The following is a 14,292-nucleotide window of genomic DNA, read 5'->3' on the forward strand; positions in this document are numbered from 1 at the left end:
GTAAGTACCGTGATTGAAAAGTATTTCAGGAGAGTAGGTCTACCATGTCACCCGCAGGATAGATGGGAGTGGGACGGGGCATGACAGCCAGGAGCGCCTGAGACAGCTATTGTTACATTTCCTGAGTGAGGTGACATGGTGGGTGGTCCTATTTAGGTCCCTAGTGGTTAGTGTAGTCTCCTACACCTGGAGGGACTCAAGAATGTTTCTTGAATAGTTGGTTTGCAACTGTTTTCTGGAACACAGTAAATAGATTATGATTCTGACCCAGTGTTCTTATTACTTAAAAGATCTGTGTCACCTAGATGTCTGTGATTACACGTGGAGAAAAAATAAAGTTTAATAAATTCCAAATTTCCCTGTGTTTTGAAAAGACATCATCTTAGGTAAATTTTGCATAAACACTAAAGGCAGTTTGTGTGTGTGTGTGTGTGTGTGTGTGTATGTGTGTAGAAATGTTTTCTTGTAGAAGTACCTTTTGAGCATACTTTCCTGGGATAGATTTTTGGTACATGTGGCAGTGCCCTGTTGGGTTTCGAGTCTGACTCTGAGGTGAATGCCCAAGATCTCAATGTTGGGGTACCCTTTACCAGCTTCCTGGGGCTTCAGACGTGCAGAGGCAGCCCCCAGGCTTCTGCCCTATCCCACTGCCCTGTTTACTCGGCAGACCTGCCTTCCATCACTTTCCTGTCTGGTGAACACCGGCCCTGAAGGCATTAGGGAAGTTCACTGAGACTTGTTTTTTCCCTTTGTTCCTAGTAATGGTTCCAAGGTAAGTTTTTTGGCAGGAAAACGACTGTGATGTTTTAGATTAATTCAGGGAAGCTCCTAGTGGACCCCTTAAACATCGCACCCACTGGCAGCCTAATCAGTACTTGCTGCTTTGGTAGTGTGCAAGGACATCTATAGTCCTGGCAATAAGCTTACAGAGAATTTATTCTTTATAATTGAGTGTAAAACATTGCTTTTTAAGGTGTGCTTTTCTGTACTCAAAAAAACTTAAGACTAAAAAACAAGACATTCTATAAATATATGTTTAATAACTTAGTTTTGTAAGTCCACCCCCCCTTTCCTTTTGATTGTTATAATGGAAAACATTGCTTTCAGTGATTAGAAGTAAAATGTTGATGGCAAATTTAAAAGACATTACGATCCTTTATATCTTTTTTCTCTTGGCAAAGCAATTTAATTAGGAAATAATCTTGTCCTCTAACATCTGACAATTACCATAAAATTATATCCCACTTGGTTGGCAACGAAACCAGTTTGTTCGAATTTGTAGCAAAATTTTGAGCTTTTACATTACTGTGAAAAGACAGTCAGATTTTAAATTAGAAAGATGAGGTTTAAAAAAAATCAGAAATGCAAAGAACCGCTTTTAAAACGCAATCTCCAATTTTCAGAAGTATGATTTCAGTGGGGCTGAGAGTGGGGAACCTACTAAATCCTTCAGGGAAGGAGAAGGGAGCACCTGGGGAGGGTGCTGATCACATCAGAGCTCAGCTCTTGCTGCCTGTGCACGCGTGTGACTGTGTGCACGCACGCGTGTGTGTGTATGTGTGTGCCTGCGTGTGTGCGCGCGCGCAGCCACAGGGCCGCTGGGGTGCTCGGGCCGCGGGCTTCCTCGCGGCCGGGAGCGGGGCGCGCGTCCCCGGCTGGGCAGACCCGGGTCGTGCGCAAACGCATGCAACGCCGGCTCTTTGTGTGTCTGTGTGGCTCCGCGCCGCCGCGGGCACCATTTTCTGCTCGGCTCGGGACAGGCACATAAAAGGGAAGGCGGCTGCCGCCCGTCGCCGTCCTCTTTCCCTCAGATGCCCTCTGCTGCAGGTTTATTATTACAGTACGGGCCGCGCCGCCTCTCCCCGCGGCCTTGGCCAGCCGCCGGGCTATGCAGCGCCCTGGCCGCCTTCACGCTTGGCTCGCCCCCAAACCGCCTCCTCCGCCTCCTTATTTGTCTGAAAAGCAACCGCACGTCGAGGCGAAGAAGCCCGCCGGGGCAACAGAGGCCGGGCCGGCGTGAGTGCGCGCCGCGCTGCGGGGGGCGGGGCCGGGGCGGCGCGCCTGTCTGCGGGCCCCTTTGTCCCCCAGGCCCGGGCCAGCGCAGTGGGGGCAGCGGGGTGCCCGGGGTGCCGAGGGCCGGGGCGCGCGCTCGTTGGCCGCTCGCCGACCGGGCCCCGAGTCGCCGATTCCTGCCGAGTAAGCAGTCTGGCTCCGCCGCGGCAGCACAGTGGCAGCAAGGCTGGGGCGCTGGCGCCGCACCAGCCCATCAGAATTAGCTCATTGTTCACTAGCACACTAGCAGCAGAGAGAGGGAGAGAGAGAGAGGGAGAGAGAAAGAAACTGACTCTTAGAGAAAGAGACACACTCTTGGAGAGAGAGAGAGCGCGAGGCAGGGAGACCTTCCCCTCCTTTTTCCAAGGCTGCACTTCTTGGAAGTGAAGCTGGTTTGGGTTTTGTTTCCCTTCCCCCTCCTCCCTCCTCTTCCTCCACCCCTTTTCCCTCCCCCTGCCCCCTCTCCCCATCCCCCAGCTGTCTTTCTAGCATGATACCCTTTTTCATCCACATTTGTGTTTCAGGTGTAGAGAGGAGAGAGTGAACAGGGAGCGGGGCTTTTGTCTGTAAGTATATGCCATTCCCATCCCCGGCCGGGAGCGCTGCTTTCTCTTTTGTGTCGATTTCTTTCCGTTGCTCTTAGCTGGACCCTTCAACCCTGCAGAGTTCATGCTTCTTCCCTCTTAATTTTAAAGAGCTGAAGCGTGTACTTGGAGAAATTCTGGCATTTTGGGTCCTACTGCATTAAGGCTGGAATTTAACTTGGGCTTTTTTAAAAAAAATGCACAAGTTAAGAGGGAGAATTCTTTTGCGAAGGGGTGGGGTTTTTTGCTTGTTGGTGTGGTTAATTTTTGTTCTTCTTGCTCATAAAGCATTGTTAGGAACTGTTTTGTTTCTTTTCATGAGATGCACTTTGGTGCATGCAAGCCTCCCCCCACCCCCCGCGCCTTTTATAAAATGAATTTGTGTCCCTCCATCCTTAGACTTTATTACTCTTTCAAAGCTGCTGTCGCCTCCTGGGGTCTTTCCAGGCATTCGATCTTGCAACACTTTTTTTTTTCCTGCATTTTCTTATAAAGCAGTTGAACTTAAGGGGAGGGAGGGCTTAAAAATAACTGACTGCTTTTTGCTTGATGATGATAATAATCTCATTTGCATTTATATGTATCTGTAATACCATTATAGGAAAACTCGAAGAGCTTAAGATACCCTGTTAGAGAACTTTTAGTTTCTCCATTCATCTTAATTTTTGTCTTAACTTATGTTAACAAAAGAACTGTGTTCTGATGACACAAAGGTTGAGAGGAAAATCACTGCAGCATGTACATTAATGTTTATTTGGTTTAGGGAGAAGGGCATAATGGTGTATATTCCTGACTTTTCCCCCTCAGTGTAGTTTTTTTTTTTTTTTTTTTTTTAAGCACGGAAGGTTATGTAATGCAGTGCCATTTCCAAAAATATCCACTCTGAGGCATTACACTACGCGGTGGAAGGCTGATTCCTATTCTGCTGTCTTGATTGCAAATATACTGCCAGTAGTATGTCTGGGAACAAAGAGCAGCCAGAAAACAATCTATTTTTATCACTTGGTTCTACTTTTAAGTTTGAACTCCTGCAATTTAAAGATGAACCCAACAATAAGAATAGCCCAGGACTCTGGGAAGCTAGGTACCAGGGATTCCTTTGTCCCCTATTTAAGCCTACAGACCGATTGAAAAGCTCTTTCAGAAGCCCCAGTGGTTACAATAATTTGCATGTAACTTAGCTTAACCACAGAAAATGGTTATTTGTCTGTAGCCTCTAAACAGGCTTTCTCATTTGCTGACCTGTGGTGTGGCAATTTGTCTACTGTATTTAAACATATTTTGCAGGTTGGTTGGTCTCCTTGGACTGAAGAGAGGGAGGGTGCAAGGCCAAGACTGTTAAGGATTCTCAAAATGGTAAGCATTGGTCATCAGAGGAGATTCTCAGTTGCTTCTTATTAGTCTTTATTCCATATAAATATCAACCACCCACCTTCATCCTGCTTGAACCCTCCATTGTTCCTACCCCATCTGACCTTTCAAAGGTTCTGTCTCTAGCCTGGGGAGCTTTGCAGTACAGCAATTTATATGAACTGGATGTGGTGAATTAGGGATTAGGTCTTTTGATTTTCAATCATTTTGAATAGAAAACTGAAATTCCTCTTTCAGAAGGGGCGATTTATTTAACTCCAACAACAGAAACCATTCTGTTCTTTAAGAAGAGTGATATGTTGTGACATGCGTGGAAGAGGTGGCAGCAGTAGGGCTCAAACAAAGCAATGAGTCTTCTGTTAGAGATAGCCAGAACTTATCCCCCAAAATAGGAGTCTGTGTCCAGCTAATCCAACAGCTATAGAATCTGCTGTCTTTAAAAGCAATATATACATAGAGCATGGACTTTTATATTAATACACTGTCTATTGTATCTTTAACATAATTAGTGTTTTGTTGTTGTTGTTGATTTATAACTTCATTTATGAGAGATGTCTGCTCAGTTTTAGAAGATAAGCATGTTATCCTCTAAATGAAAGTGTAACTATTTCTGACAAGCATTATGATCCACAGAGGAGGAAGTTAAGTGTTTGATGACTGATTAAAGAAATAGATGAAATACACGTTATAAACAGTTGAATAAGTGTATTAATTTTCTTTGAAAAATTTCCTCTATGGAAATAAAGTTGAACTGAAAAATAGAACAGAAATGTCATGAAACTTTTCACTTAAGTACAGCATGTCCTCCTGCAGATGTTTATGCTCTTTAAAACACCTCTTTGCCACTTAGAGTGTGTGATTTCCAAATTTAGTTTTCATTTTTTCTTTTAAACGAGGGAGGAATTTAATGAATCAAAATTGAATCCGATGTACTTGATGTTTTCTTTGAGAACAATCCAAGTATAAGCTTCCAACGAGAAAAATGAATCAGAAGCAGTTAAATGAATTCTGTTTGAATTCTGTTAATAAGTAAGCTCTTATTTTTTGTATGTGCCTCACCTGTAATTTCAACAGGTGGGTGTCAAGGCACCTAATCAAATAGATCTTGTGTGGGCATAGATTGATAATGACCAAATTAAGGAACTTAATGTTGGAGGCAAAAGGGATGAACAGAAAATTAAACTAATCAGTAGGTTTTGTGCAAATGGTTCCTAACTCCATATTAAATTCCTAACTAGCCATTGTCATAGAGTTCTAGGATGGTAATAAAATAAACTGCTGCAAAGTATTTTTGTTTATTTAATTATCTTTTACTGTGACTGGCCACATCATCATGTCTTATAGCTCTTTATCCCAGAACCTTACCCTTTGTGTCACCATAGATAGACCATGAAGATTCATGTGTGTTGTGATATGTCAGGTGACCAGTTTGGTTGAACATCAGTTTGACCACTGACTCTGCCAAAACTAGCCCTATAGATCAGACTCAAAGAGTAAATATCATGTTTCCATAGTAGTGAGCGGAGTGAGCTTTGTGGAAGGCAAGCATGTGTGCCAAAGCCGAGAATGAAAGTTGGAACGATTTGCATGCCGAAGAGCAAATTCGAGTTATTACTACATGTTGTCAATTTCTCACAGTTGTCGTTTATGTATGGTGGCAGAATGAGAAATCACAATTTGTTGCTCTTGGAAGGATTTTGAGTCATGGAAAAATTCTCACAACTTTTTGGTGATCCTTTCATCAAGATGTCAGTCCCTTTTGGCACAAGCCCATTGCCTGAAATGAAACCACCGACAGTTATTGTCCGTGGGTGATTCCAAGTAACTTTCTAGCAATTCTCTTATTCCAGGAGGTCTGAGGTCTTCAAAGTCTTTTCACATTCTAATGTTAAAAAAAAATGTTTCGATTGTGTTTTTTTTAAAACTGATATTAGAGGGGTCTTATACCTCCTTTTCTCCTTTTTGGAAAAATGAAGTTATTTTCTTTCCTTGATTAAAACAGATTACTTTGCTGATCTCTGTAACTGGCTTTTTAAAGACTTAGCCCGTATACAGTAGAAACTAGTACTAGGGAAGCAATAGAGTTAACACCTGGCCACCTCTAGAAAATATACAAACATGCCTTTTCTATGTGTATTTCCATTTACATAATTTAAAACATTAAAGAGGATCTAATTTCAGTGTATTTGAGCTGCTTAGTAAAGGGCCTATTCCAAATACAAATTTATAGTCAGCTCATTCCAGAGTAAGAAATTAACTAGTAGACTCCAGAATTCAAAACAGAGTGATTCAATATTTAGACATTTGACATACCCTAAAGTGATGTTTCACAACGATAATTTGAAGGCACTAAAGAATACTAATGTGCCTTTTGCATTACCAAAAAAATACAACTGCTTTGTTGACACTACAAGGCTTTAATCACATTGTATTCTGTGTAGGGGACCCTTTGGGCACAACTCCAGGGGGCACCATTTACATAGACTACAGTTCATCTGGGGTTGTGCCTTTTAGGAGGACTGTTAAAAGTTTTAATTTTGAGTGTGGTTTGCCTTATCTTAGTTTCCTAGAATTTTTTTTAAATAACTCATCCCTCAGCTTTTTCAGTTTTCTAGTAAACATACGTTTTTCTAGTCCCCACCCCACCCCCTTCTTTGCAATTAACAAGATATTGTGAGTCTGCAGAAATCTTCAGCATTTCTTTAATTTATATTTGGCTTTTTGTTAAATTTAATTTCTAAGATTATATTTTTATATGGGTCCTTGGTTTTTACTTAGCTGTTTTATTTTAAAGGTACTTGCTTCAGGTACATCACTGAGAAGAAAATATTTCAGGATGAGCAGATGGGTCTTATTGAATAGTTTGAAAAACTAAATTATTTAATTCCATGTCAAGAGTAAGTCCTTATTTTCAACATGACTGCCCTCTGTGCTGTAAACTTGCCTCCAAGTATGGATGTGCCATGGATTCACAGTGGCATAAGCATGGGCTCATTATGTTTTAACAGAGACCTAGGAATTGGAACAATTTTAGATTCTCTCTAAGACCGATGCTGAGCTTTTCAAAAAGATGAGTTGACTCCATTGTACCATTCATAGAGCTCTGCTTTCTGTACAGTCTGTGAAGTGGCATTCATGGGCTTACAAGGAGACTCTTTCAATAATCTCTCCATTAACATAAGGTTTCCTTGTTTGAAGAAAAATACAAAGATTGCGGAGGGATGAGGTCCTGTTGGTAGCTGTGCCGTTGGGTTTTGGAATGTAAATTTACAAGGTGCTTAGTGATTCTTGATTGTGGAGATGCTGAAAAGTACCTAGAAGGGTAATTTTAGATGGTACTATCTTCTCTTTCACCAGGCCTTCTAGCACACTGTGAGGGGAGAATTGGGAATTGTTTAGGGAATGAGGACAGTAGGGATGGTCTATCTGGGTTTAGCCCCAGTCCTGCTTCCTCTTGAACTAAATAGATATTTCAGGCAGGAGAAGATATTTAAGCAGAAATCTTGGAATAAACAGTTATTTAAAGCACCATTCTATTTTTTTTGTTTGTTTGTTTCTTCTATTTTAACCTGATGCAATCCTTAAAAACTGGCATGTAAATCAGATCTTCATAAATACACTGAAGGAATTCACTTTATTTTAAACCCTAAGATGAATACTTTAAAATCAGAAAATACACTTCTAAAATATGAATACTTTAGTAAGCCAAATGAGTAACCTCCAGATTATGAGTCTTATACATCCTGTTCACTTACATTGGACCGACTGGGAGCCTTGGAGTGAAGTACTGTGGCTTGCTTGCTCTTGCACATATTTTTTTAAATGCTGTTTCTGGCTGGAAAGTCTTTTAAGGTCTTATTCTCACAACCAAAGTGAAATGGAGGGTTGAGATAATTACCTGAATAATTATGCTTAAAACAAAAAAAAAAGTTGATTTTTGTCTGATTCATCTTGGCTATTCAAAATGTTGCTGGAGTGAGGTAGGAGTGGGAGGGATTTGCCTGAATTATCTGAATAATTCCTTTCTTATTCAGGAAAAAACTAGCAATAAGGAAATCTTACCAGCAAATCCAATTTGAGTATACCAGAAAATATATTGCATGTACATGGACTGTGTCATCTTAGTTGATGAAGATACATTTAAAAAATTCTAATTTTAAACCACTCCTTTGCTTTGTACTGGAAAACAGGTTAACCATAAATCTCAGCCCACAGCTGTAGAAATTATGGTTACTAAAAATATTACTTATTGGTTCTAAATTTATCTGAAATGGGTATTTCTGGACATGTTTTGCACCTAAGGACAGCTTCAAGAGTCTCTCATCTCAGTGGTTTAAAAAACAGCAGTGATCCTGAAACTGATCTATTAGCGCATGACAGTATTAGCAGCTCTAATGGTTTGGGACTTAAGCATTAGCATGGCTCTCAACTAAATTCTAAATATCAATTCAGTTATTAGTAGCAGTGACATGGTATTAACCTAGTGTAACACTAGATTATACTCTCTTGCATTATTTGTTAGTTGGACCACATACATTTCTTTCACTGACCAGCTAAATTATAGGCTCCCAGAGGGTTTATAAACTTCATATATAGTGCTTAATAAAGTATTAAATATATGTTAGAAGCTCAGTAAATATTTGGTCTATACATGCTAATACCTATTAAGTTGGACTTTCAAAAAATTCATCGTTAATGACTTAATCTTGTTTAGTTTTGCTGGACTAGAAGTAATTTGTATCCTTCCATTCTTCTAAAGAGCTAGGAAGTTGAAGTGAGTGTAATTTTAGTTTCCACAGTAAATTATTTTCCTTCCCTCCCTTTTCTTTTTTAATGTACCTCAATGGCATATTGATTGTTTTTAATAAATTTATTTTATTTTATTTTTTTTGGCCACGTTGGGTCTTCGTTGCTGCAGGTGGGCTTTCTCTAGTTGCAGTGAGCGGGGGCTACTCTTTGTTGCGGTGCGCAGGCTTCTCACTGCAGTGGCTTCTCTTGTTGCGGAGCATGGGCTCTAGGCACGCGAGCTTCAGTAGTTGTGGCACACAGGCTCAGTAGTTGTGGCTTGTGGGCTCTAGAACGCAGGCTCAGTAGTTGTGGCGCATGGGCTTAGTTGCTCCGCGGCATGTGGGATCTTCCCAGACTGGGGCTTGAACCCGTGTCCCCTGCACTAGCAGGCGGATTCTTAACCACTGCACCACCAGGGAGATCATCCATTATTTATTAACAGGAGAAAAAAAATGTGCTTAAGCCATAAAGCCACTTGCCCAAAAAAGAATGGCTTGCAATTGCTCACCTTTACCAGCATTTAGAACCACACTCTGAACAACCTGGTACGATGCTAGTTCTCCAGGTTTGATCTAGCTGTGGTACTCAAAACTCACAGTAGCTTCTCCTGCAGTCCTAAAAATCCCCTCTGGGATCTAGGAGGACCTTTGCTCCCAGTTTTGGAACTTTAAAGAGTCTTTACTTATTTCCAGTATAATCTCATTCTGTGATATTATGAAAGTGGTCCCAAGAAAACAAAGATGCCATGTCTGAAAGTACTGAAGAAAATGAGAAGAGTAAAAAAAAAAAAAAAAAGAAAAGAAAATGAGAAGAGTTAGCAGTAGGGTTATGCATATATTCCCATGTCAGCTGAACAAGTTTTTGTTGTTGTTGTTGAGCATTTTCTTTATGCTTAGTTCTTTGCATTATGGAAAGTGCACAGTTGGCCAGTGGCCTCAGTGGATTTATATTTTAGTTGTGGCAAGAAGACTAATATGCATGACAAACTTAAACATTGTCTTGCAGTATAATCTAGTGCTAAATTGTAAAATGCAGAAGAGTGGTATTATTGGGGACTGGGGATTATAGGCAAAAACTTTTTTTTAAGGAGGTAGAAATTCAGCTAGACCCAGAGATGACAAATGTATGGCATGTGTGCCACCACTGACTCCTGCTATATACCTGTGGCAGACATTGCTAATCAGTGTCTTGACGCTCATTATTATTATTCACCCTGAATATGATTTCCCAATCCTCACAATCTTGTTCTGTTGACAACTGATTGGAGTCGGCACAAAATTTGAAACTTAGAAGCTCTTTGAGAGCAGGTACTATGCCTTCTTCAGATTTTTAGGGCTTAGCATCAATCCTTAATAAATATTGAGTGAATGAAGAATTAAGAATATTCCGGTAGATTTAGTTGAGAGAAAAGCATATTTCTCATAAAAGAAAAGTATGCTTACAGGAGTGAGCATAATGCGTTTTTACTACAGTAGGGAATGTCCTCCTCCCTGTTTAGGGCCTCTGTGCTCTCGAAGACAGACCTCACACACTCGACCTAGAGGTTGAGGACTTGATGTGCTGAGCCAGAGGAAGCCACTGAGCGGGCATCTTGGAGATGGCCCGAGGCTCTCACTCAGGTTCCAGCCTGTCTCAGGTTCTTTGCGTTTTGATTGTGCCCAACAGAAAAGGGCACACACACTCACATACACCTTCTGATTGATTGTAAGCTTAATTTACTGCTGCCTCTCACTCTCTTTGGGTCAGGGTGGAGTGGTGGAAAAGAAAGAAGGTCCCTAGCTGGAGGGAGTTGGGAAGGGAGCATACGCTTAACCTCTTTCTTGGGAGAAGGTGGCAGCACTTCCACTGGTAAATGCCAGAGGGTTCGTCAGTGTCCACTTGGCCAGAGAGGGTGTTGCTGCCGTGCCAGCTGCATGAAAGGCGGCCCCATGCGTCCCTTCTGTGAGGCTAACTGGGTGTAGCCATGTGCTAATCAGTTGTAACCACACGCACCCAGCTGGTTCTCTCTCTCTACTTCTTCCTGATTAGCCAGATGTACGTATTCAGAGTTCAAGCCAACACTTACATCACCATAATAAAATTGTTTACAATTTGAGGCCTACAGGCTGTTACTAATTTAGTCAGTAGTCTAGTGACCATCATAAGGGAATCTTGTCACATGATACACAAAAGTTGGGGAAAGCCAAGACCAAGAAGGATTTTTCTGGAACCTCTTCTGGAAACAGCACAGACTCAGAAGGCATCAGCTGCAAGGTTTTCAATATGAAACGATTTTACCAGCTCCTTTGGCCCCTTCAGATGAGGTTGGACTCATCCCCTAAGTCTCTCAGTAAGTGACATAGGTAAGCACTGTTCCTTGAATTCCTTAAGCCTACTCCCACCTCATACTTTCAAGTATTTTTTTTCAACTTCGGTGTTTAAACCTTCATAAGTTTAATTTCTGTGACTGGGCAGCCATGCCAGGAACTATGTGAACTCATCTTTTATTTCTATCTACTATAGCATATATTTTCTTAGAGGGACCAGGCCACTTGTTATTCTGAACATGCCCCAGGAGGCCCTCCCTCTGTGCCTTTGCTTACTCAGTCCTAGAAAGAATGCTCCTCCTGACAAAATAAAGCTCTTCCTCCAGACTGAATTTAAATGACAACTCCTCCATGAAACTCACCCCAGGACATCCAGCAGGAATGATCTCATGCTCCTCTGTACACTCATCACACAACAGTCTACTTGTAGCTGGCTTCTTTCTGCATGCTTTTCTACCCTCCAAGATTGTAAACTTGAAACACGAACACTGACCACTAGTAAGTGAACATCAGGCCTCTTTTTATGATAGCAGTTGAGGCTGTGATGCCTCATTTTTTTCCTTTTCCTCTACCAGGATGGTGAGTTCAGATGTGGGAAAGTTTCGTCATTGAGAGGGAACTCTAGAACAGCTAGTGAAGTTGATTGGCATTCTTTTCCTACAAAGTAGAAGGAACCCCTAACCTTCATGGACCTTAGAATAGATTGCACCTCCATGAACCACTCTGACCACTGCTCCAGTACCTGTGTAGGAACTGGCACACTCTTAGTAATCGATAAATGTCTGTGGAATACATGAATGAGTCAGAGCTCAGGGATACGTGGAGATCTGTTATTTCTGGGCAGAACCGGGTGGTTCACCTTGAGATTTACAACTAGTAATAGCCCAACACTTTGCAGGGTCGCGACAGTGCAGATTGTAGAATGTATGACCCAGGAAATGAGATCACCATGGACAGGTGATGAATTTGCTGCTGAAAACCCCTCTCACTGAATAAAGAAGGCTCAGTGTTTGTTAGGGAGGTAAAAGGGGAGAGTTAAGTGAAGTCTAAGCACAATACAAAACCAGCTCTGTAGTTCTGTGCTCCCTTCCTCTACACTTCTTTAGACAGAAGAGGCCCTGAGAGTGTCCAGAAGGTTAGTTCAGTGTGGTCTGCTGGAAGAGGACTCTCATCTTTAGGGTGGAGTCACACATCCATCCAGAACACTGGCTGTGGGGTGCCGTTGTGCTCCAGGTCATCAATGGTGTTTTGCCAGTGGTCCCAGTTTGCCTCTCAGCAGTCTGACTAAGGCATTCATGACGGTAGAGCATCATCTGCTCTGGTTTCACAAGGTAATGATATCTTCATAAGTGAAATGATTGCCTCTTATTACCTTAGAATGGTTTCCAGTCTAAGCTTTGTGCCTGAAAAGTGTTAGGATTATCTAGCTGGAAGTATTTTTAAACCCTTGATTTTACACTATCCTTGTTTATCCTCACTTTCATAGACTAAAATACAAACATAATTCGTGTTTGAAAAGGAGAAGGAGAAGATATTTAAGAGAATGTGCTTGATGAAAGGAAGGTCTCTTTGCCCCTTTTAAGCTGAAATTGGGAACCAGAGCCATTGACTGGAAAGAAAGGGAGAATGGCTGAATAGTTGTTGCCAGTGAAAATATGAGCCAGAGACTCATACCAATAGGCAATTAAAACAAGAGGGAGATTCATAACGTGCACAGAAGTTTTGGTGTCGTTGCCCGGTTCTAGCTCTTCTCCCTTCTCCACTCCAGCCCTTACTCAGATCACCATCACACACCAGTGTCCTTTGATTACTGGGGCAGGTAACAGCCTTCCTGTCTGAATTGTGTTTGATACAATTCCAGCAGGGAAAAATACTGCAGTCCAGTGGCTGAACAGGGAGAAATCTACAAAAGTTGGGTTTAAAATGGGTCCAGGCATTTTGAGGTCACTTTTATTGGATAAAGTCAGTGTCAGATATAGAACCCATTCTTGGACAGGAAAGAGTAGAAATTAGAAGATACTGCGTGTTTGGCAGCCAGCGTTAAGAACTGTCAAGGAAAAACTAGCGTCTGTAGTTAGATGAATAAAACGTATTGACTAAGATACTTATAAACATGACCCAAGTAAGGGATTGTTATCAAGTACTTTACTAAGAAGGACTGTTTCATGTCCTTCATTGTCGTCATAGTGAAAGTTACCAAAAGGCTTACTGAGACCATGAGGGGAGAGTCTGTTCTTGTGCACCTTTGCCAGGTAGTTGCTGAACCTGCGTGCACTGTTGGCAGCACATGGTTGAACATTTAGCCTAGTGCCTGCTGCGTTGTAGGGACTCAGTTAACACTGGCTGAGAGAATGAATACTGGGCAGGGAACGGACCCACTCTTTGAAAGATGCGATCTCATGTACTTTCTGTGGTTGCATGGCTAAGAGAATTAGAATTTGAAAAGATGAATTCATTAACTGGCCCTCTCCTTTCCTGAATAGATATCCAGGATTTGGTGGCTTAGCTCTGAAAAACTTTTTTGAGAAAAAAAAAAAGGGGTTTTCTTTGCTACTTTGGCACTTCCAGCCAAGGTCATGGGACATTTTCTTTGATAATATGTTCATTCTCTAGAGCTGAAAGCTACGTACTAAATATTAAATGCTTCACAGAAAGTAAGTACTTGGTAACTATTTCTTGATTTATTGATTGGATAATCAATTAATATATCTACTCAACCAATTCAGTTAGTAGAGCATCAAAAATTCTGCCTACATCTTCTTGGAGCCCTTCTCATCTTTGTAATTTTGATCCTTAGTCACCTGGATTTGACTGTTTCCAAAGCCTAGGTGCTCTGGACCGCAGCTAAGGCTCCATTTCATGTGCCCTGTGGAGACTTAGGTCTAATTATACATCACAGAATGCCTCTGGCCTTTGGATATTTTGTTCATTTCTTGATAATAGAATCTCAAATTGTTCTGATCTTGTTATCAAGGTCTGGGAGTCAAGTCTCCATATCTTTTCATTTCATCTTCATTAAGCCTATGCTTTTTTTTTTCATGAGGACTCCTTTTGAAACTTTAATTTTCTTTTACAGGATTAATTGTCTACACTGTCACAATCAATTCAATCAGAAGTTCAATTAAATTTGTTTCTTTGGCATCATATAAACAATTCATCTGATAGTTAATGTGAATTTTTACCAAATTGAT

At 41.4% G+C, this 14,292-nt stretch overlaps 1 protein-coding gene across 3 annotated transcripts in view; it reads left to right on the top strand.

Annotated features, from left to right (window-relative positions):
- The first annotated feature begins 1,806 nt into the window (after positions 1-1,806).
- Positions 1,807-14,292, top strand: part of NREP (neuronal regeneration related protein) — a 28,780-nt gene continuing 16,294 nt past the window's right edge. The window contains exons 1-3 of one of the 3 annotated variants that reach the window (XM_060296125.1): positions 1,807-2,016; positions 2,577-2,618; positions 3,924-3,992. In XM_060296125.1, coding sequence (XP_060152108.1) covers positions 3,990-3,992 — 3 coding nt within the window. In that variant the 5' untranslated portion in view covers positions 1,807-2,016; positions 2,577-2,618; positions 3,924-3,989. Of the gene's footprint in view, positions 2,017-2,286; positions 2,619-3,923; positions 3,993-14,292 lie in introns of those variants that run through there. The other 2 variants (XM_060296124.2, XM_030869869.2) reach the window with 2 other exon arrangements.

This window comes from Globicephala melas, chromosome 3, assembly GCF_963455315.2.
Source record: "Globicephala melas chromosome 3, mGloMel1.2, whole genome shotgun sequence".
NCBI classification, from domain to species: domain Eukaryota; kingdom Metazoa; phylum Chordata; class Mammalia; order Artiodactyla; family Delphinidae; genus Globicephala; species Globicephala melas.